Source organism: Onychomys torridus, chromosome 3 (assembly GCF_903995425.1).
Source record: "Onychomys torridus chromosome 3, mOncTor1.1, whole genome shotgun sequence".
Taxonomy (NCBI): Eukaryota; Metazoa; Chordata; class Mammalia; order Rodentia; family Cricetidae; genus Onychomys; species Onychomys torridus.
The window spans coordinates 67,186,290-67,210,571 of NC_050445.1; the positions used below are offsets into that span (position 1 = coordinate 67,186,290).

The 24,282-nt window shown below is 41.0% G+C and overlaps 1 protein-coding gene across 1 annotated transcript; it reads right to left on the reverse strand.

The window, feature by feature from the left end:
• Positions 1–1,090: 1,090 nt before the first annotated feature.
• On the reverse strand, positions 1,091–23,388 carry LOC118580052. The gene is made up of 5 exons (XM_036181868.1): positions 23,238–23,388; positions 13,809–13,855; positions 3,875–3,968; positions 2,319–2,412; positions 1,091–1,202 (listed from the first exon to the last, which is right to left on the reverse strand). The coding sequence occupies exons 1-5, from the start codon at positions 23,386–23,388 to the stop codon at positions 1,091–1,093; spliced, it is 498 nt and encodes a 165-aa protein (XP_036037761.1).
• Positions 23,389–24,282: the final 894 nt, after the last annotated feature.

Genomic DNA, 24,282 nt, shown 5'->3' on the forward strand with positions numbered 1-24,282 from the left:
TTAGCTAGACTAAGGCCAGATTGAAAGAGAAGCCTGGCACAGAAACTCCCACATCTCCATCTTCTGCTGCCTCTGGTTAATGTGTTCAGGGATTAAAATTTGTTTATAGAATTTACAGGTTTAGTGTTTCTTTCTCAATACTTCTAATTATATATTCCTGAAAAGCTGTTTTATACAAACATGCTAGAGGTACAGAAATTTTCTGCAGCATTTCTGAGAAGCTTACCATTGAAGACAGCTCTCCTTCTCTCTCTGAAAGATCTGCCTTTTCAGTTATTTATTCATAATATGCTAAGAAAAAAGAAAATAAAGTCACCTTTTCAAATACTTTTAACAAAAATCCAATAAAAACATTAAAGTTTTAATCTTTAAAAAATTAACCATAAAATATTCACAAATGTCATACAAACACTACTGTGACTTTAATACTACTGCTATGTTAATATATAGGGGTCAAGGAACATAGGGTAGCATTAGCCTGGGTGGGAATTTGACAAAGAGGAAAAAGGCCAAATGTTTGAGGAAACCACAAGACAGTGACAGAAAACCAATGGACACTCAGTGACTCCCTAAGCCAGGAGATCATCCAAATTCATTTTCTACAAAGTCAGTGTGGGTCACACTCGCCTTGTGAGAAGCACCGTGGTTAAATAACATTGCATAAACTCCATATTTTCCTATCCACAAACCAGAAGCCCATTTATTCTCTGCCTTGTATAAAGGAAGGTGACCAGCCAGAGGAAGCTGCACTTTGAGTCCCAACTAAGGGGGTAACTAAGCAGAAGCCCCAAGAGCTGCACACTGGGTAGAGTGCTGGGTGAGATGGAGGGCAAGTCTGCGAGAATTCCTTACAACAAAGGTCTCCTTGGGTTTCCTCAGTTAAGGGAAGTAATTAAATCACCAAATGGTTTAAAAGTTTTAACACTCCCCTGTCGATATTCCAATTATTCTATTACTATTTTTCAAATCCTCATCTAACTGTTGAGGCTATAAAGTGTCTTTCAAAATGAGGCTATTGAAGTCTGTTGTGATGGCTCTTCCATGACTTCAGCTCGGTGTCTGCAGGGAGAGCATGACTGCTGGATGTCAGTCAATGAAAAAGCCCGGGGTAGCCTAGCAATGGATGAGAGCACTTGCCAGAGGCAGCATTCCAGGTGGAACCAGGAACTCCTCCATTTCTTGCATAGTAAATAATCTGCCGCCTGTTCGAAATGATGGTGAATTTAAAGTTTAAGATTGCTTATAGTTGAAATTATCTTAATTCATTACATAGAGTATAGTTATAAAATATTTTATCATCTCTGCTTTGCTAACTTGAATTCTTTTTTATCTACACATCAGGAGAACTAGTATATTTTTTTAAAAATTCAACTGAATTAAATGGAATATCATGTAAAAGTCAATTAACAATAAAAATAGCAATTGCTTCTTTGCTCATCTCTGTCCCACATGAAGATATCATTATATCTGTAGTGACAGGGACACTCAGTACAATCAAATCATAATTACTTTGGTAAAGAACAGGTGCATTTGAGAAAACATCAAGTATATCAAATATACATTGTATTAATATTTAAAACTTTTAAAGTGCTTTAATTTGTGTATGCTGACGTAATTATACTAAGTGAAATAACCATTTCTGACATAAAGACTGCTGTTTCTGTAAGAACTTTTCAGTGCTGTGCAATGAACCCAGACCCCTGTGCATGCTGGGCAAGTGCTTTGCCGCTGAGCCCATCTCCACAGAATCCAACCAGGATGACTGGGTTGTCAAGAACAACATCTCCTTGACAGAATAAATTCCTCTCATGAATACTGTGTCCACTCAATTAACAAAGGTATAGAACGTCTATAATAAAAGACAGATATAAAAACAGAGGATTAAAAGGACTAAGTCAATTCCAAAAGATAAGCAATATGTAAATATTAATAAACTTAAGGTTACTAAAAACAATGAAGGATGGTTTAAAAAAATCTCAAAATAACATAAAATAGCAAAATGACAACAACAAGATTATTAGGATAACACAAGATAAAACGTTCAGTTTTACTGATGGGGAGCTCGGAGTAATAGTATGTGAAGTTAGTGTGGCATGAAGTATGCAGCCATCTAGTTCAACTCCATGGAGTTTAGTCAGCAGAACCACAAACAGCCAAACTGAAGGGTGGCTTCAGCAAAAGACACTGGAGGTGGTAGTGGGAGCAGAAACTCGGTTACTCTTTCTTTTCGTCGTATAATCCTGTCCTGTTAACTACCTTCGTGTTCGTTCAGTGCTACCATCCCAAAGTGAATACTTAGGAAGGGTAAAATGACATACTCCTGCATGTGTAAGTGATAGGCGATGCAATACCAGAAGAATCCTACTGCTAATAATACAACCAGTATCAGCATCACGATTCCAAACATGTCAACTGAAATTGATGAAAAGAGACATATTTTAATAACAGATCAAAAATTTCTTACGTTTTTAACTTTTCTAGTATCATGCAATCCAGATTCTTAGATATACATTATCAGATCTCTGTTGAAACTGAGACCACAATAGCATACACATACATTCTAAGTCTACCATTACTACAACAGTCACTGCTGTGAAAGGCATCTGCACTGTAGAAGAGGTTAGCAGACCACTGCACCATTCCCCCTTTATTTTGCCTTCTATTTCATTTCTGGTATTTTCTCAACAAGTAAGACAGTAGATGCCTCAGACTGCCCTTTCTGTGAAGGTGCCTGTAGACAATAGTGGGTGGTTTGTGGTATAAGCCCATGCCTGTTTGGAAAGCAAATTTCTACTCTAATGGACTTTCCCCTCCTTCAGACGATATACCTTATTAGCCTGGAATACAATGAAATGAACTAAAAGGGAAAACACAAAATAGGAGATCAGAGTTTCTGTTCATGTTGAATGCAAAGTATTTCCCTTTATAAGGTACAAATACAGATGTTTGAAAAGACCTATAGAATCTGAAGCAAACATTTAGACAGAATTATATATTTTCACTTCAATTAAGAAAAAAATACCAGATAACAGGTTGGTAGATGGGATTTTCTTTCTTTTCTTTTTTTTTCTTTTTCTTTTCCTAGACAGGGTTTTTCTGTGTAGTTTTGTGCCTGTCCTGGATCTCGCCTTGTAGACCAGGCTGGCCTCGAACTCACAGAGATCCGCCTGGCTCTGCCTCCCGAGTGCTGGGATTAAAGGCGTGCACCACCTGGCTGATGGGGTTTTCTTACAAGAGTAAGGTTCACTTGGAAAATCACTTGTTTTAGCTTTTCTGGAAATTTCACTGAAAAATATTAGTACAGTTTTTTTGCCTTGGTAACTAACTACCATATAAACATGTCCAAATTTGACATTACAAATACAAACATTCTCTTTGGTGAATGATATTTGCTATCTTAAGGAGTCACCATTCTTAATGGTAATTTTCAATATAGACTACATTCACTGAGGAAATGCATTAGAGTAACACCACTGGGCTCAGGACATGTGTATTTCAGTACTAACATGTACACACACACACACACACACACACAGAGAGAGAGAGAGAGAGAGAGAGAGAGAGAGAGAGAGAGGAGTTTCTACAACATCAGAACACACACACCCCTTAATCAGATTATGACTATTACACAACAGAGACTTTTACAAATGAAACCTAAGCTGCCAAATACTATGGGTCTACCTGTCTCAACTAAATCAATTCCACCTGGAACAACCAGTGAGCTTAGACCAGCGTGCACACTGAAGAGAAGCCCTGGACTAGCGACTTTTACTAAAACAATGCCATCATTTCAAGTCCTTTAAATATAGCACATTTCTCCTATTTGCAAATCAATTCAAATGAAGTCACAAAAATTTAAATGAGGACAACTCACCTCTGCAGTTTGCCCAGAATATGGAATTGAATTTACAGTCAGAATAGGGAAAACAGTACTTTTTGCAAACCTTTTCTTCTCGGCACCAAATACACTGTAAGAGAAAGAGAAAATAAAAGCATTGTCAAAGGATAACAACACCTACAGGAAGCTTTTAGAACTAGTATAATACGTATCCAATAAATACCAGCCATTCTCAACACTGGGATTGGGATTAGAAGAAGCCGTTGGTGGCCTGGGAAGAGCCTTTTTACCAGACCTGTGCTCTCATACCACAGCAGCAGGGAATATTGGCTGCCAGGGGTTCACAAGTTCCCTTTGGGAATGTCTACTCTTGGGGACCACCTTGCCCTTGAGATTCCTATGCTCACGGGTCAGGAACTGTCTAACACGGAATTCCAAACAGTGGCCCAGTGAATGTCTTTGCTTTTAGTTAAAGGACAACTCTGCTATGTGTTTTGGGTTTGGGTTTTGGTTTTAACCACAGATGACCCATGGGTCAGCCCTCATCTTTTCCTGGTTCTTGTCCCTTATCTTGGGATTCTAGTCATGGAATTTTTGCTACAACTCCGTCACACAGATGTCACACACACACACACTTAAAGCCCTTTCTTAGATGCTGCATTTGGAGATTCAACCCCAAACTTGTGTCAGGAAGCAGTGTTAAGAACTGCATGAGGTAGTGAAAATGTCTCTAACATCTTCCTCAAGTCTCTTTTCTGTGGCATCTTCTGTTTCTTTTGGGGAAGCCTGTCTCTGTTACGGGTGGTATTGGTGGTGCTGTCGATCAGCCTTGTGCAGGTCCCTACTCCTTCTGATGGTTGGACAGGCACGTGGAAACAGGAAGGCTTAACTCAATCCCCTTGTCCACATAAGGTACAGAAAGCACAATGATGAGAACTGCTGTGTGAGGAAAGATCAGAACCTGTCAAGAGTGGGACTGGAGAGCTTGTTCTGCCATTAAGAGGACTTGCTACTCTTTCAGAAGATCTGGGTTTCAGTTCCCAGTACCCAAATCAGCTGGTTTACAACCACCTGTAACTCCAGTTCTAGGGAATTTAACTTCCTCTTCTGGCCTACAAGGGCTCTGGGCAAGCATGTGATGCACATACACACATGTGAGCAAACACTCAAACACATAAAATAAATATAAATCTTTTTGTAAAATGTGCAGACTGATTAATGGCTACTACACTGGGCTTAGCCTGTAACAGGCATTGTTCTAAGTCTTTCATATGAATTAATTCATTTCATTCTCATGACAATCCTGTAAGCTAGCCCTTATACAAGCGGGGAAAATAAAGCCCAGAACAGGCCAATGACCTTTACAATGGGATAATACAGCCAGTAAAGATGGCAGCCCAATTCTGAACTTGTAAACCACTATGGGAGATGAAGCCTGCATATACTCACATTACTCCCTGCTGCAAAATCCCAAAACTAGTACAGTTAATGATTCACTCCATGTAAAGAATCACAGACCAGCTTTTGTTCCATACTTGTCAAGATCAAAGGTCAAGTCAAGCTGTTAAAGAAAATCTAAGATTGATGTCACTTAGGTCAACAGACCTGTTATCTTAGACTGTGGCTTAAAGACTGGAACTACAAAGGCAAGGTCCTACAGCTAAACTTAGCTATTAGTTCTCAGAGCTCCAAAGAATCAAGCTCATGGCATATAGCAGAGTTTTGAGAGAAATTGCCAGATAAATATAAACCTAGCAGAGATGAACTTGTTATTCAAGTGCTATGCTGATTGACAGGACCCAGTAGTCATGACAGGTCCTAAAGTATCTCACTCCTCAAAGGAGATATTTTCTCCTATGCCTGTCTCTCTCTGAAAAATGGAGGTCTTTAGGACACCTGTCCTGGATGTCCAGATAGCTGGTGGCCAAATAACTCATGCTTGGCCTGGGAAATTCAGGATGAGAGCAACAGCAAAGACTCTGTTACAGTACCACTAACTACTATCTTCTTTTCTGAATAGGCATTTTCACTATTTTTATCTTGAGTTTTCTTTTCTATTGATTAGTAGGTTCTGGGGAGTTGTTTTCTTGATTGTGTAGCTGAATTGATGACATGGAACATGAGAAGTCATATCCAAACACAGGATTTGTTCGTGTCTGTGTGAGACTCTAGACGCAGAGCTCACAGTGACTGTGATTAAATGTCATTTTTAGTGAAGACTGATAGCATTATTTTGCCTGAGGCATTTTTTTAAAATATGAAGAGAGGTAAAATGAAACGTGTGTCCCGAACAGGCAGCAGCTGAAATGTGGCAGAGGGAAGCAGTTTGATTTCTTGAATGTTTGCCCATCGTGTGTTTCCACTTCTTCTGATCATTATACCCTCTGTCCTTGTGGGTATCTTCAGCCTGTGCTAGGTGGCTCTAAAGCTGCCAATCAGCTCTTCTCTACTCCTTTCTTGCAAATAGAGTGGTCATTTGACCCAGGGAGTGACACTCGAGGTAGCTCATGGGCCAGTCTATAGTGCAATTGGAACGTTTCTTTGGAGTTATAGACATTGGGAAAGATGTGCAGTGATCCTTTTCCTTGGTTGTTTGGAGAATATCCATATACTGTGGGGGAAAATAAGATCAATATGCTGCTTTCAGGAACTGGAGACAGAAGGGGAAACATGGGAATGTGACAGACATCCTTTGAGATTCAGCTGAGCATCAAGCCATGCTCATTCAATTCTGTAAAGGAGTGAATTCCCCCTCATATTAAATTAGTTTGAGATGAGTTTCTACCACTTAACCACAAAAAAGATTTGATACCTTAACTATGTAACTATGTCCAAAAAGTCTTCAAAGCACAGAACTTCATATTCATTGCCCAGAGTAACAGTATAATATATTGAGCATCCCTAAATTGGTAATGTATAATTTAAAACAAATTACATGGAATTTTCCTTGTAACTAAGGAGGGTGAACCGTATAACTATGAGAGCTTTACAGCCTCAACCTCAAGTATGTGACAACTGAGAATCCAGCTAAAGGCTTTAGAGTGACGGTTACCGTTGTTCCACAGGAAAACTGGAACATTTATTTTGCAGTAGAATGTATTGTAACAACTTTATGCAGATATTTCATGTGGAAATGACATTAAAATGAAAAAAAACAAGGAGGGAAGAGATACATGATGATGATTAGCAGGTTGTTACTATTATACTTAAAAGGGTGTAACATCATGGTACCAGACATTCAGACAATGGATGTTAGGAGGCAAAAAACAAAAGAAAGTTTACAAGGCAGATGGCAGGTCCAGCAGATGTTAAACGGATGAACAAAGCTTTGTTTCTGCTTCCTGGGAGGCACAATATGCACACTTTACACATAAACAAATTTACATCTCTGAATGGAAGAATTTTATAATTTCAAAATGATCAATATTTAAAATGCAACAGTTTTTAACAAGATCAAGTATTTCCTCCCATCCAGAATGACCAGACTAGATTTCTTTCAAGCAATATGAAGAATGTAGCACAGGTCTTGAGGACCACGTGAATGTAGTAGATAGGGAAGGGAGAGATGCAGGAGATACTGAAGAACACTAACACAAGTACCATGGTGGCAAGGTGAAAACCTGTCCTGATGGGTCTTTGTAAAGTCATTCAGAAAGACAGAGGTCTCTTGGATTGTGATGGGCTGACTGTTCAACTACAGAGTTTATGTATGTTTTATTTAACAATAGAGACAGAATTGGTTTGGAATTAAAAGATGACTTGATTTTTTAAAAATCTAATTATAATGATTAAGGTTTGAGAAGAGACTGGAGAGATGGGTAGGGATGTGGGGGATAGAACAGCAGTATAAGATGTCTAGGATTACTTCATTGGAAAGAGAAGAATAGACAAGTTTTCTGGAAGGTAAAGGAGTCAAAGTTTGTTTTTTGGGTTTTTGTTTGTTTGTTTTGTTTTTGTTTTTTTGTTTTTTTGTTTTTTTTGAGACAAAGTTTCTCTGTGTAGTTTTGGTGCCTATCCTGGATCTTGCTCCGTAGACCAGGCTGGCCTCTAACTCACAGAGATCCACAGAGGCTCTGCCTCCCGAGTGCTGGGATTAAAGGCAAGTGCTACCACTGCCTGGCTGGAGTTAAAGATTTTAAAAATTAGAATTCTTGAGGAATGATGCCAGGAATAAATAACGCTTCTTTGGAGAAGACAAAATGATAAATTTAGTGAAAGGTATTTTAAGTTCGAAATGATTGAAACAAATACCAAGAAGGAAATGCCAATCAAGCAACTATAAGCATGACTACTAGAGATCTGGTAGGTGTAAGGGTTTCTGGTAGAGCACACAGGATGAGCATGCAGCGTATCAGTGTTCTCCTTGCAGTAGATGGCAATCAACACTGAGACTCCCAGCTGGACGGTGTGCAGAGGGTGGGGAACTTTGGAGTGCTCAGTCCTGAATGGGATGTATTTACCATACCCCTCCCCTCAAGGCTCAGAGGCCTGTGCAGAAGAGGAAGCCAAGAGGGTGTAAGGTGCTGGGTGACACCAAGGAGACAGTGTTTTCCAGCTGCACTGGGGCTGATGCACACGTGCACTCAGAGTGTGACAGCATGCACAAGACTTGCACAAGTTCAAACCAGAGAAAAGTCTAGTGCAAAGAAGGGCAAGTCAGCACAAAGTCCCCTAACTAAGAAGCTATTTGCAACTGATATATGCTGAGAGAGGGAGAAAGCAGTTTTCTTCAATTGAATATATTCTTCAATGAGTATATCAATCATATTCAAGGACAGGCCTCACAGGCTCAGGAATAGCTGGCCAAGACAAAATGGACTTCGTGTTTTATTTTTGTTCCTTTAGCTTTTTTTTTTTAATATGTTCTTTTTATTTGTTTTGCTTTCTTTAAGTGGGATCTTTTTTTGTGTTTTTTAAGAGAGAAAGAACATTAAGTTGGGTGGGAAGGGGAGAGGATCTGTGAGGAGTTGAGGGAGGGGAAGAATATGATCAAAATTTGTTGCATGAAAACATCTTAAATGAAAGCAAATTTTAAAATACTTTATGTTACAAAAAAACAAAGAAGAGTCTATTGATTTAAAAATGCTCTCATCTAGGAACATGAAATGGGGAATTGGTAAGGGAAGCAGAAGTGAGTGGATGAAGAGGGCCCTGGAGAAAGGCAAAATCACCAAAGAGCAAGCTGGTGTCTAGAAGAATGGGTGACTGGTTTAAAATGCCATGGCATTTGGTTATGAAGAGGCTGTGTAACCTTCAAGTCAGTTTGCTAAAGGTGACATGACACCCTGTGTCAAGCAGTAGTAAAATATGTACATTGCCTACTAGAAAGAAAAAAAGTTCTGGATTGTTTCCTATTTTATCTGAACTAGAAAGGAAGAAGACAAAGCGGAGAAACAGCCTGCCCTCTAAGAGTCAAAGAAATGATAACAGGTCTGGGTCTTTAAATATGTGTCTATATTTACAAAGTTTTAAATTTATTTCCTTGCATTGTTTGTGTGCACTTGTGTACACAGCTATGGTGTGCATGTGGAAGTCAGAAGTCAGCTTACAGGAATCAGCTCTCTCCTTCCATCTTGTGGGCCCTAGGGATCAACCTTGTGCCATCAGGCAGTGTGGTAAGCACTTGAACATCTCACTGGCCCTGTTTCTGAGTCTGATTTATGCATAGAGGCAAGTCTAAGGAGATACACCTTGAACTAAAGATAGGTTCTAAAAGAAAGTTTAAGAGGAAAAACACTGACATAGTTCAGAAGGAAAGAGAGAACATAAGGCCTAACAGATGGCCTTAAACATTTCAAAGAAAAGCATCCTCCACAAGAAGGGTCATGCCAAGAGCATGAAAGGGGTCAGTAATACTTGCCATGGAAAATGATCCATATTACTGCTTCTTGTTTGTTTACAATTGGAGGACTTCATGTGGGTGATACATATATGTTCAATGCCATATTTGGATTTGAACCCATAATCTATTACATATGCCCTACACACTTTTGTATGTGTTCACTATCAGAAAAAAAAAGTGAGTATTGAAATGGATCTCATGGTACAGTGCGAGTTATCGCATTTATAAATGCATTTGACAATCATATGATAATGGTCTTTCCTTATGAACTAGTCAACACATAAGTTAGGCCATGAGAGATTTACAAGTCCCCTTTAGCTTTCTGTAATGTCATTTCTTTCTGTCCCGAACAATAATCCATATCAGGATGCAATGAATGAGAAAGACTTGATTGCAGAGACAACCTATAATCCACTCTGAGTTATTTTTTTTAATCCACTGCAAAATTCAGCCTTAACACTCTTATTAGTAAAGAACAAAACTTACTTATGACAATCTTACCATTGTGACACCAAGATTGAGAACTATCATTTCAAAGAATCAACAGTGATATGTAAAACTCTAAATGGCAACAAAAGACCAGCAAAGATGCTTAACCTGTTTTAGTTGACATTGTTTTTGAAGTTTTACTTTTAATGGAAATATATCAACATTTTGGTGGTGTGTGAGTGCATGAGTGTGTGTGTGTGTGTGTGTGTGTGTGTGTGTGTGTGTGTGTATATGTGTGTGTATTCAAAGGATGCGTGTGTACATGCATGTGAAGGCCAGGAATCCCACTTTAGGCGTTTCTCAAAAGGCATCCCTCTTACTTTTGACACAGGGTCTCTCACAGGCCCCAGGTTGGCCAGTTTGGCCAGTTTGGCTAGGCTACCTGACCAGAAAACTCCAGGGATTTGCCTGTCTTGCCTTCGGCAGCACTGGAATTATAAACCATGCCACCATGCTTTGGCTTTATTCATGGGTCCTGAGGCTCCTAACTTGGTTCCTCGTGCTCCATAGCAAGCACTTCACCCACTTAGCTGGCTCCCTAGCCCCAACCTTCTCTTTTTTGCCTGCCGTGTCTATGAGTGATGAGTTGAGGGTGAGTTTTAAATAAGGTTCTTTTTGTGGATTTGTTTTGGGCAAGAATATTTTCTAATTCTAGGAAGGCTGGTCTTTGCTATCAGACTACAAGGAAAATATTCAGACAGAATCTAAATACTCTCTTTCACCTAAGAACATACATGATATGAACTGAAGCTTGAGTTTGTTTGTTTGGGGGAAATTAGGTGCTGGTGTGACAATTTTCTTGAGGTGAAACAATAAACATAAAGTAGGGCATTCCAAGACATGCCAAACATCTGGTCATCCTGTGTGACTCCAAGGAGAATGCAAATATTCTTGGTTGCTTTAGGAATTGCCACCCATAAACCAGGTCTTTGTAGCAGTGTGGAAAAACGACAAAATCTGTGAGTGAAATTCAGTCCTTCCAGTTATTAGGAGGATGTAGAATCTTTATTCAGAACACAACACTCTAATTCTACATTGACCATGCATAGTTATCCTTTACTAATTCCTATGAGATAGTGGGAATCGTTTTCTCATTATCCTCAAATATACATCTCTCCAGACATGTCATAATGGTTTATGTGTAGAAATCTTTTAAGATAAAATTCTGTACCTTGTTACATTAGAGAGTGTATTGAATGTAATTTAAGCCTCTTCTAAAAGCTCAAGAGTTAACCCAATAGTTATTGAGTGCTTTCCATTCAATAACTGGAAATGTGTGCTGGGAAATGTGTGAGGTGTATTGACATTTGTGTCGGTGACTAAAACACTGACTTCGTCCTTAGGGAACTGAGAACAGAGGAAATATGACAATAAAAAATATATATCTTATGAAAGAAAATTTAAAGATGCATAGGCATAAGTCCAAAAGAAGTATGGCAGAACTGCAAGAGGTATTAATCTTTTAAGGAAAAAACTATAAGGATATATAATTCTGAATAAAAATGATAGCCATTCTATAATTTAGTGTGTGAAGTTAATACTCAGAGTCTGTGTTTTTATCTATAAAATCAAAAGATCAAGTCACCTTTTGAGATTGAAGGGGTGTGGAAAATATTGGCATTTTAAGAATGGTTACAATGTTCTGAATAATTACTATGGCCATTCTTAGGAAATGCTGCCAACCAAAACTTGGGATCAGGTGGCCTCAGTAGCTGTGCCAATGACCTGTACAATGGGCTTGTGCAGCAGCCAGCTAAGAACGCATAGCACTGAAGCACAGAAAGGTGAGAGGAGAAGTCAGAGCTGGGCAATGTAAGCAGCATCAAACAGGAAGGCAAGTGTGTTCATGTGGTTTTTGCAGCCCCTAAGGATACAATGGCTATAAGTAAAGAGAACATCATTTACTACTGACATCACCAAAGGCTAGACCACAGTCTTATCAGCCTTCTAATGAGTCTTCAGCATGAGATGTTGTTGCCAAATGTCCCTACAGAAACTCTTTATGTCCAGTTAGTAACCTTATAAAAACAGAAGAAGAGAAACAACATGATAAAGCCATTTTAGTAATGTGAATGTGACCAGCAAAATCCAGCCTATAGGAAGCTCATCAGGACAATAATCTATTCTGTAACAAACACATTGCAATAAAAGAAAAAGAGTGAAAAAATAATGTATAGACTCAAAAAGGCTCAAGGTATGCATCAACCAATTACAGTATGTGAATCTGATTTAAACAAAAATAAATATGAAACAAAAAATTAACTGGGTAATTAGCTGTTAATTTTTAGGTGTAATTATAGATGCAATACTGTAAAGTCTTTATTGAAGACATATATAGAATGTCACTATTTACAAATACAATATATCCATATAATTATTGACTTCAAAATAATCTACTTGGAAAGGAGACATTCATGAGACAAAGTTACCCAAGATGATCCATAGTGGTATACAGTTTTATTATACTATCTTCTATATTATTTTTAAAAGATAGGGTTCTTTTTCAGTTGCCTAGGCTGGCCTTCAACTCCTGGACTCAAGCAATCTCCCTACCTCAGCTTCCTAAATAGGAAGGACAAGGAGCTCATGCCCTGGTCCCCAGGTATGTTTCCTCTACTTTTATGTTTGAAATTTTGCTTTGCAAAACAATTAACAACAAAAAGGTGGGGGAATGAATTCAGGTGAATAGCATTAGAATTCACAAGAAGGAAGGGAGCCTGTTGTGGGTGGCAGTCACCTAAAGGAAACTGAGGGGATTAAATGACTGTGTGGGAGGGCTGGTAGTCTTACCTCCTTGGTTGAGGTGTATGCATAGGTAGAGTGCCAGGAAGAGGAAACAATGGGTACCATGGGTGTTTCAGGGCTCAGGGTGTAGTATGATCCCTGTTATCAGAGTTGAGGAAGAGAGGACACCTAGATGGTGTGTGTCTGAGCCAGTGCTGTTTGAGGGAAGTGGGTAAAATTGTGGGAAGTGGGTGGAGAAGTCTCTTCAGTAAAACACAAGAGTGACCTGGAAGAAGAGCAGAAGCAGATGACACTTGCCCAGATCACTATGACAGAGACATCACCAGACTGTGTCCCTTGTCTGTTATGTGGTCAGTTCTCCAAGAAAGGTGGTTCAAGTGTTGCTGCACAGCTGTGCACAAACTGATAACTGGGTCTCATCACTGTTGGGATTGTTTGTTTGTTGCTTTCTTCAAAGTTGGAAGTAAAAAGCTATAATAAAAGACATTTAATCATCAGAGAAGCAGATCTTAATTACACTGAGGTTAAGGATCATGTGTTATTCTTTCTAGTCTTTAGAGATTAGAAATGAAAATATTGCCATGTTTCAAAAGCTATCTCTTTCCTTTACTGACAAAAATTCTTCAATGTTTTGGTGTGATTTCCCTTTTCAAGCAAAAACTTGTTTTCTTTTTGTTGGATGGAAGTGCATGTTTGTACTAAAGTATTCCCATTATTTATTCTAGACCCATAAAGAATGGTTTACAGTAAAAGAAGCTATCTTCATAGCTGTCATTTTCACTTCTACTATAATAGTGTAGGAAACAAAACTTAGCACATCTTTCAGACGACGACTGTGAGTGTGCGAGTTTATTACATTCCCAGGACATTTTATTCATAAGAAAATTAACTTACTCTCTTGTCTTGGGTACACAATGGACAAGTTTGCTTTTGAGCACATTCTACAAGAAAATAAAAAGCATAAAAATTAAAACCAAAGCAAATTTATTGCTCAATGTATTCCTGTTTCAAGCTACATTCATTCATATTCAAACATTGGTTTTTTGTTTTTGTTTTTTATTTACACGCACCTAGATAGTTTCTCATGTGGCGGTGTGAATAACAGCCCTGATGGCCCATGTATTTGAATGCTTGGTGCCTAGTTGGAGGACAGCTTTCTCAATGTCTGGAAGGATCCTTTTATGCATTCTTCCTGCCTCAATCTCCCCTCTTTACTCACAACTGAAGATCCCCTCCCCTCGCCCTTCAGTGACACCATCAAAGGTACATTCTCTTACAAGTGTGATTGTTTTGTCTTGCTCATATGAAACTCCACATCCTTTCAAATTAAAGACTGTGTACTGCTATCACCTTTCAAATGACACTCAAGTCACTAAGTAGTAAGTAGATTTTGAGGTTTACTGCAGATCAAGGACCAAGTGCCTTTCTTGGTACTCAGGTCCATGGCCAGCTGTGTGACAATGAGCAGTCCACTGTGCCCACAGGTATTGGCTAAGGGGTCCTATCTGGGGCATCTGCCTGAGCAATAGGCATATAAAAACAGATCCCTGCCCATGCTGTGCTGTGTTTCTGAGGACACTGTGGACTCAGAAGGACGTGGCACCATTTCCTCTTTCACAGAAAGACCTCTCTCTCTCTCTCTCTCTCTCTCTCTCTCTCTCTCTCTCTCTCTCTCTCTCTCGTTCACCCACTCCCTCTCTCTCACTCACCACACACTCTCTCACTCACCACTCTCTCTAACATACACACTCTCTCTCTCTCACTCATCCACACTCTCTCTCTGTCTCTCTCTCTCTCTCTCTTTCTCACTGTAACCCACATACTCTCTCACCTACACACTCTCTATCACCCATACCCTCTCCCCCCTCTTCTTCTCTTCCCCCCTCTTCCTCCTCTTCCTCCCTTCCCCCCTCTACCCCTTCTTCTCCCTCTCTCCCCTCTACCCCCTTTGGGACCTGTCCTGGACTAGCTCTGTAGACCAGGCTGGCCTCGAACTCACAGAGATCAACCTGCCTCTGCCTCCCGAGTGCTGGGATTACACACATGCGCCACCACCACCTGGCAAAAATAGCTTTTTTAAGCCAGGTTGTGGTGGTGCACACCTTTAATCCCAGTACTTGGGAGGCAGAGCCAGGCAGATCTCTGTGAGTTCGAGGCCAGCCTGGGCTACCAAGTGAGTCCCAGGAAAGGCGCAAAGCTACACAGGGAAACCCTGTCTCGAAAAACCAAAAAAAAAAAAAAAAAAAACCACAGCTGAGCCTTCCCGATGGGTCCAGCTGCAACAGAAGGCTATGCTGTAAGCCCACACCTTGGCAGCTGCCCTGAGGCCACTAGCCACCCCCCAGGGGACAAGGGAAGTCAACCATGAGACCCCAACCCTCCCAAGCTCAGCCCACGTCAACTCCACCAGGAGCCTGCATCAAATGCAGCCTGGGGCCACTGGTCATGTTATTGCCCTGACCCCCTGCCACCCACAAGGCCCATGCCCTGTCTGCCGACAGCATGGACACTGGAGATCAGAATGCCCTGTGCAGGCTTGTCCTCTCTGCCATGCCACAGAGGTCCAGCCTCACCAACACTGGCATTTGACTCTCCTGGCCTTTGAATCCTAAGCCTGTTGGAGGACTGACCATGCCTGACTCCCATTCCCTCTCCAAACCTGGAGTGATGCTGCAGGTAGGGGTAAGTCCATTGATCTTGTACTAGACTTGGAAGCTACCTACTGTTTTAAACTCTTCCTCGGTCACAGGGGTAGATGAGACCCCTCCTTCCCATTTATGAGAAACCTGGCACTGTCTACATAGCTGGAAAGCTGTCTCAGCTGTTCCCTTACTCGTCCTTCTGAGATCTGATGGTATTTGAAGACCAGGATTGGCCAATCTTACAGCTCCCCCACCACCACCACCAAAGCTACAAGCACCTTGATAGCTCCTTAACAAGTTTCCTGTTAAAAATACAGACAGATGTGCCTCGTTCACAGGCTTCACAGTTCAGGATTAGTGGGTTTCAGATGAAACTTCAAAGGTTCAGAGTTTTACATTTTCTCTGGTTGTCTTCTTAAAATGTTCATGCCTTTTAACCCAAAGCCATAGCCTTTTGCTATGACACCAAGACGTAACTCTGTTCCAGCTGTCTTACAGACACCTGCAGGTTCCTGCGGAAAGTTCTCCTAGCAACCTGCTACTGTATCAAGAAATCTGGTTGATGAAAACTAACAGACTCCAGAGCCCATTTTGACCCCACCCGTTTTCTAGCACATTTGCAGTTTCACTTCTCCTGCCTGGACCAAGGCCAACCCACAAGGGCTCTCCAGACAGGCAGCCCCTGCACCAGCTCAGGGGATGCCCACCAGGTGCATACTGGCAGGTTGAGTTCACCCACATTCCCGCTCATAAAAAGGCTCCATGTCTCTGAACTCTTACCTTTACAGAATGGAGGCATATTCCACCTCCAGAGAAACAGCAGGTGTGGTGGCTCCTGTACGCCTGATTTGGTGTGCCATACCCCCAAGCTCCTGGAACATCACTGCTGATACCACCACTCCAGACTAAAGGGCATATCTGTTCTCATGTCTCACTCATTCACCCTTACCTCTTCTGTACAACCAGGACACTTCCCTGTTCCATTCTTTCTGGCAGTTATCACTCTTCTTATAGCTAGCCCCACTCATGGGGCTGATAATAACAATCTATTTTTTTCTCCTAGCAACCTGCCTCCTCAGCTCCCTCAAGGAACAGATGCCAGAGGACTCCACAATGACAGCTAACTGAAAGCTTCTTCCCTCACACTTCCCACTGTATGTAAACTTACTTCATCCCAACTCAGCAGGAAGCAGTCTCAAGAATTCTGCTCCCTCATCCCCCCACTTTCTATCCATAACTTACCTTTTATAATAATCAAAAAGGGAAGAATGTTAGCATTCAGACCCACTTCAGACCCTGACCAGCCCAGCACCCTGATGTCATCTTATGTAAAGCCCACTTTAAGAGAAAACTCCTCTTCCCCCTCCACTCCCCTCTCTCTTTCTCTCTATTCCCACAAGGTATGCACCTTCTCTCCCTCCCTCCCTTTTTTCCTTCCCCCCTTTCGTTCTCCCTTCCCCCAATAAACTTTCCACATGGATGCCATGTCTGCATGGTGTAACTTTCCACAGGTCCACACCACAGCCTGCTGCCACTTCTGCATGGCACGTCTTCCTCATCTACTAGGGCACCTTGGCCCAACTTGCCAAGGCCTCCTGTGTGCTGTATCATAACAACCAGGCCCAATGTCTCTCTCTCTGCCTCCTGCTTGTAGATCAGCTGCTTATACAGCCTCATCTATGGCTCCTGCCATGCCTGCCTGCGTGCTACAATGCTCGCCACCGTGATGGTCATAGACTCACCCTCTGAAACTGTAAGCAAGTCTCCTAATTAAATGCTTTCTTCTATAAGTTTACTTGGTTATGCTGTCTCTTCACTTAGACACTCCATCATTACAATTTAATCCCCAACTCATTTCGTCTAGTTTCTGGAAAAACATGAGATGGTATTATCCAATGCTGATTAGCCAGCTTTTAAAAAAAAACTTCCAAAAGATGATCAAAATAAGCAAATTGTCACTGATGCCATATAGTTAATATACCACACTTTAAAAATAGTTTAGTAACTCCTTTGTTGTCAGAACAGTTTTACAAAGACATTCCTGGCTAATTCATTAATCCTTTATTTAAAAAATAAATCTGCAATTATTCATCCTGTTTTGCCACAAAATTTAAAAAACTCCTCCCAGATGGAGATTTTTTTTCTTTTGTAGGAAAGTGATAGCATAATGGTATCACTAATATTTGAAAGTTCTAGAATGAAAACTGTGTGTTCAAATTCAAAAACCTCATTTTGATGACTCATGTTTTTATCTGATAGCTTCTGAAAAAAAGAGTTTATATCTGATGCTCATATTTTATGATACAGGAATAATAAGTCATTCTACCTGTTATATTGTGGTAGAATTCATAGGTTATTTAATTTTAGATTAATAGTTCAACTTTCAAATTAAATCCTACTGATCATTGGCTCTGGAGAATGTTAAAACTCCTAAAGGAACATTAAGACAACAGAAGGTAAAGCAAATAGAAAATAAATATTCTATGGCTTCAAGAACATCCAAGATGCTGCTCCAGGCTTATTTCAGGAGGAATGACCTGGTCACTGCTATCTGTAGTACAGATCACACAAAGAAACTAGGGCCAGCAAGCTGGGCTCAGTGAGTAAAGGCACATGCCTTGTGAGCCTGAGTGCCTGAGTTCAAGGCCACATAAAGGAGGAAGGAGAGAGTTGGCTGCACAGGGTTGTTCTTTGACTCCCATGTGTGCCCTATGGCATGGGTAGACCTATAGTTACACACTATACTCTCAATAGAAATAAGTAAAAATTAAATAAGCTTCAAAAACTAAGAAACCAAAATTTATGTATTGTTTTGAACTGAACTCCAGATTTTCTCAGAATTTCGCTGTTTTTGGTTTGGTGTTCTTTTGGTTTTTTTTATACTAATGTCTTATTTGTGCTTCAGGGTCTTATGGGATTCCATTTTGCCTTCAGCCATCTTGTGTCTCTATCTGCAACAGGGCTTACTTAATGTTTGTCCTTATCATGACCTGGGTTTTTTTGCTGAGTGTGGATCAGCATTTTATGGTACACCCATCAATTTGTATTTGCATTTGTGTGTGTGTGTGTGTGTGTGTGTGTGTGTGTGTGTGTGTGTGTGTGCAGGTTCACATACACCAAGGACGTGTGTGGATCTCAGAGGACAGCCTCCAGTGTTGGTTCTCACATTCTGCCTTGTTTAAAGCAAGTCTCTTGTTTACCATTGCATATGCCAAGTTAGCTGGTCATGAGCTTCCAGGAATTAACATGTCTGTCTTCCCTCTTGCCACAGATGGGGATGACAGATGTGTGTTACCACATCTGGCTTTACATGTTGCTGGGCATAGGACCCTGGTCTTCATGCTTGAGGGTTGGGAGCTTTCTCCATTGCACTATCTTCCAAGCCCCAGCCTGGTTTTTCCTGTGTTTGTTTCCTTCTGTACAATCACATTTCTTATGACTTCTAGAACATCACTCTTCCCTAGTTTTTGTAGAATATCCCTGGTCATTTCTTTCTACAATATCCAGAATGTTGCTGATCCAGCAAATTTCATCTTCTTCTATGAGGGATATAATTACAATGTCGAGAGACATCTGGCATCAATATAACTAACTTTTTTTAGGGTTTCTATTGCTGTGAAGAGACACCATGACCACAGCAACTCTTACAAAGAAAAACATTTATTGGGGTGACTTAGAGATCAGAGCAGTCTATTGCCATCATGATGGGGCACAGTGGCATGTAGGCAGACATGGTGCTGGAGAAATAGCTGACAGTCTTACATTTTGCAATAGGAAATGGTGTGTCTCACTGGGCAGCATCTTGAGCATATAGGAGACCTCAAGGCCCTCCCCAACAGTGACACACTTCCTCTAACAAGGCCACACCTACTCTAATAAAGCCACACCTCCTAACCACACCCTATAAGCTTATGGAGACTACATTCAAACTACCACAAATTTCCTTTTTGTTGCCATTATAGTAAATAAATTACAAATAAAGTTACTTGGGGAAGAAATTCTTTTCAAGGACAGCTAAGAGAAAAAAAGATAAACAAGATTCTAGTCACTAAATTCCTAGCTACTAAGACCCTGAAACCTTGATATCCTCGCTTAGAAGTTAAGAGGCATTCCAAGATGTGTGGCTTATTTCGGCAGCTGCTCTGGAACATGTGAGTATCTAGTGTGCTTATGAGCTACAGCTGTTGTCACAATGCTGATAGGGAGCCTTGTCTGAACTATAAATACCTTCTATTGTCTGTTGACCCCTTCTCAGATAGATAAAGACCTTTCCCATCCAGACTGAAAGAACTCAAGGAGTTCTAATAATTCCCCTGCTCTCTCTCCTGAGATCTTGAAGACAAGGCTGCTTAGACTTGTGAACTACAAAGATTTAAATTTTTTCTTCAATAAAAAGGGCATAATTTACAACCTCATGTTGTTTCCCACTTGCTGTGGATATTGTTCTGCATGCAGTGAATGTGTTGTTCTGATTGGCCAGTAGCCAAGCAGGAAGTATAGGCAGGACAAGCAGAGAAGGGGATTCTGGAAAGAGTCAGGAGCTGCCAGCCAGACACAGAGGAAGCAAGATGTAAAGACAGAACTGAGAAAAGGTACCAAGCCACGTGGCTAAACATAAATAAGAATTTTGGGCTAATTTAAGTGTAAGAGCTAGTCAGTAATAAGCTTGAGCTAATGGCCATACAGTTTGTAAATAATATAAGCCTCTGTATGTTTACTTGGGTCTGAGCAGCTGTGGGACTGGCAGGTAAGAGAGATTTGTCCTGACCACCAGCAGGCTGGGACACAGGAAACCTTCTAGCTACATCCACTTAATATTCCAAGATTGAATCCTTCATAGAAATCTTTTTACTTTCCCCATTAGTGTTTTTATAACACTATAAGGGATCTTACTCCTGAACTTGGAAGCTAAAATGAGGACAACTATATAATAACACCTGATAGCTCCAGGTACGCCAACAGCAATCCAAGGAACCTGACAAATGCTTACAGAAAATGTTTTGTGCTTTCTAGAGCAGAGCAGTTCCAGGCTAAGTTTTTGGGCCGCAGGAATTCCAGCCAAACACTGGATATACAGGGCTATTCTGAGAAGATACTATGATGAACCAGCCTGCCTCCATCCTAGGCTTAAAAGGCATCTTTTAGTAAAGACAAATTGGGTTCATTTGTATTTATGCTTAAATCTCTGTTTCTCAAAGACTAGGCTATGTCCCACCTGTAACCTTAACTATAAATCGTCTGTCCTGCCTGTTCCAGGAAATGGCAACCATACCTTTATTTCAAAAGGTTATTATGCCCACCTTGAAACCATGTCTTTGTTTCAGGAAGTTGTTATGATTAACTTGTTATTCTTTTTTTTTTTTTTTTTTAAATTGATTGTATAGTGTTCTGTCTGCACGTATCCCTGCAGGCCAGAAGAGGACATCAGATCTCATTATGGATGGTTGTGAGCCACCATATGGTTGCTGGGAATTGAACTCAGGACCTCTGGAAGAGCAGTCAGTGTTCTTAACCACTGAGCCATCTCTCCAGCCCCTAACTTGTTATTCTTATGTTCTACTTCTGTAACCCCACCTATCTGCCCACCAAATGCTCCATTTGGAAATTCCCTACCCCCGAGCTATGAAAACCTTGTCTTCCTCATGTCCAATACTGACTTCTTGAACTCCACCCTAGAGGGAGGCAGCCCATGTACACAAATAGCTTGCTTTAGTTAATTGCTTGCTTTAATTAATTTGGCCATGATGATTTGAGTCAGTGATCTTTCTCCTCACATCTTTGGGATTAACAGGTATGGCCTTCAAAGGCAGGGATCATGCATAGGATATAGAAGTAGTTATAAAAGGCAAGTCAATATTTTTCTGCTCCCCAAAAAGATTTTTGAGATGACCACTTTGAGGTGTGATTTGAGGCAAGGGAATGGGGCAGACAATGAGATTCAGAAGGCCTTAGCAAAGGCTGCAAAATTAGCATATGAAAAGAACAACTTGACAAAACTGAAGGCCAGGACAGCTTCCCACTAACCCTGATCCTTACCTCCCACCCCAGAGACCAAGGCTACCTATAGTGGCAGAGGTGGCACTGTCAGGTGTCTAGTTCATCAAAACACTAAAACATAGTCCTCTGGAAGGGGATTTAAGAAGCTAACGAGACATGAAGCACATGGAGTTGTACCCAGAACTGCAAAGGAAGAACAATTTTAGAAAACTTCACACTATGCTGGTGACCCCCAAAGTGTGTGCTATTTAATGTAAACACACCACCTGTTTGGGGCTCTAAGTGCATCTTTCCTTAATAAACTAACTGTCCCTGCTTCTGCTGGAAAAAGTTCTGTCTTCCAACGTTGTTCTTGATCTGTTGATTCCACATATAAACATGTAATCTATCAGATATCCTTTTTTAAACATATAACTTTTGCTGTATCAATTTAAAAATATATTCCAGGTAAATGAAAGTTCATTAATATGTCATTGTGGTTTATTGTACTGAATGTAAACATAAAACACCACCAGCTCCTCTGCTTGATTTTTTTAAATGCATTATTTCTTTTTTTAAAAAAAAATTTATTTATTATGTATACAGAAGAGGGTGCCAGATCTCATTACAGATGGTTGTGAACCACCCTGTGGTTGCTGGGAATTGAACTCAGGACCTTGGGAAGAGCAGTCAGTACTCTTAACCTCTGAGCCATCTCTCCAGCCCCTCCTCTGCTTGATTTTTAACTTGAAATTTCTCTTATTTAATATTGCTACATTTGCCTTTTTCAGTACTATTTGCAAAGAATTTGTTTAGGCTCAAGAACTATTTTATTCATATTTAAAAGGAAAAGAAAACAACAAAACAAAACCCAAGGCAGGCAAGCTGTAAAAAACTCAGTAGCTATCAAAAGAAGGGCAATGGAGAAAAGAATGAACAAAGCCATGCTGTGTGAGCCGGCATGGAGGTCAGATATATGGAGGATAAATAGCCTCACAGTGAGAAGGGGACCCAAAATTTTGGAGAAGCCCAACGTGTTAGAGAAAGCATGCTTAGAAAAGAGAAAAGAAAGACCAAGTCAGGTAGCTGGTCAGACTCATGGATGCGGCTGGGTGCACTACTGTCCTAGGGGCAGGTATTCTGGAAGGGGAGAACCCATCACCTCAGAAAAGGACTAAGTAATCCACCTGTCTCTCCAGTTTGGCTTCCAGGTTGGCCCCTTGGCCTCTTCAGATGGAATGCTAGGCCTCCACCCAAGCTAGAAATTCCAGTCTCTTGACCAGAAGGACTTTTATCTTCTATCTTAGCCCAACTTCCCCGCTACTCTAACATGACTCCCTCTGAAGAGGTAACCCTAAAATCATTTCAGAACCAGAGCAGGTATGAAAGCCTGGCATCTCTGGCGTCTCTGGCCCCAGCAATGAGGGAGCTGCCAAGAAGCTGAAGCTGGTCACTTTTCTTTGGGGTCTTTTTATACTAAACTGCATAGCCCGTTTCTCCCTCCAGTTCTCATCAATACAGTTGAAGCAGTGGAAACAAAAGGTCCAATTTTAACTAGATTTCCTCATCAAGAACCTTTAAAAATGTATAGCCACCACCACCACCAAAGAACAAGTCTTGAAATGGCCAATTGAGCCAGCCCGGATGCCCCTGAAGCCAATGGGGCACTGCCATAGCACCCTGTAGGGTGTCACAGGTCACTCACCTCTTTCAACGTATTTTGCTTCTAACTTCGGTTTCCAGTGATGGTGGGGTTTAGTGAATTTATGGTCGGAGAAGCTGATAAACATCTGAATGAGAGCTAGTGAGAGGAGCATGGGCAGGAGAATCTGGCCCCACACCCTCCGCCAGCACATGGCTCCTCTAGCCCTCCAGGCACTGGACTAGGCAGGATGATCCTGCTCAGGGACGCCGCCCAGCCCTGGGCCCTAGGACCTCCTGTTCTGACCCTTGCACGTCAGCATAATTAGCAGAACCTTAGAATGTTCAGGCTAGAATGAGAACGTTGAGACTGCACTCCTGGTGCACACTAGTCTCAAGCCCTGGGCGCCACAGGCAGTTTTGTCCACTGGACTTAATGACGGTCTCTTTCTCCGCCGCCCCCCACCCAGCTCCCCTGCCCCTGAAGCCTATTGCTTTTTCTGCTATGCAGTTGATTGTTGATAAAAGGACTAGGTTTTAATTTCCATCGTCTGTAGCATATAAATATTTGGCCGTTCTAGAGAGCACGCACGCCTCAGATGTAAATGAATCTCCACTCTCATCTCTCTCAGGATGGTAGGTCCACAGCATGCAGTGAAGCTCACGGTCTGGAAACCCCCAGTCCTGCGCTTGACTTGGCTGGGAACAGCTGGTGTGCTCTAAGGCAGTTGCCCAATGTGTGGGGTGTTTTAGGTAGTATACAGATGAACCTCTCTTATTTTCATAATCATTTTATTTAGTAGTTATAATATATAATGGCAGCAATGTAAACTTGCCTTTTAAAATAAATCTGTTTTTTAAAAAAAGTTTTCAGCCTATGGTACGGTGGTGGCATTCGCCTTTAATCCCATCATTCGGAGGCAGAGGCAGGCAGATCTCTGTGAGTTCAAGACCAGCCTGGTCTGCAGAGTGAGTTCCAGAGGAGGCTCTAAAGCTACATGGAGAAACCCTGTCTCAAAAACAAAACAAACAAACAAAAAAAACAACTTTCGAAAATATAATAGTTGTACACAAAGGATACAGCAGGAGTTGGGAAGGTGATTCCAGCA

What these genes read in the sequence shown, in the direction of transcription:
- LOC118580052 (XM_036181868.1), bottom strand. Translation starts at nt 23,388, where the DNA reads ATGTGCTGGCGGAGGGTGTGGGGCCAGATTCTCCTGCCCATGCTCCTC. An exon ending in AGCAAAATACGTTGAAAGAG is followed by an intron (nt 13,856 to 23,237) that starts GTGAGTGACCTG and finishes ATTTTCTTGTAG; the next exon opens with AATGTGCTCAAAAGCAAACT. An exon ending in TATCACTTACACATGCAGGA is followed by an intron (nt 1,203 to 2,318) that starts GTATGTCATTTT and finishes CATTTCGAACAG; the next exon opens with GCGGCAGATTATTTACTATG.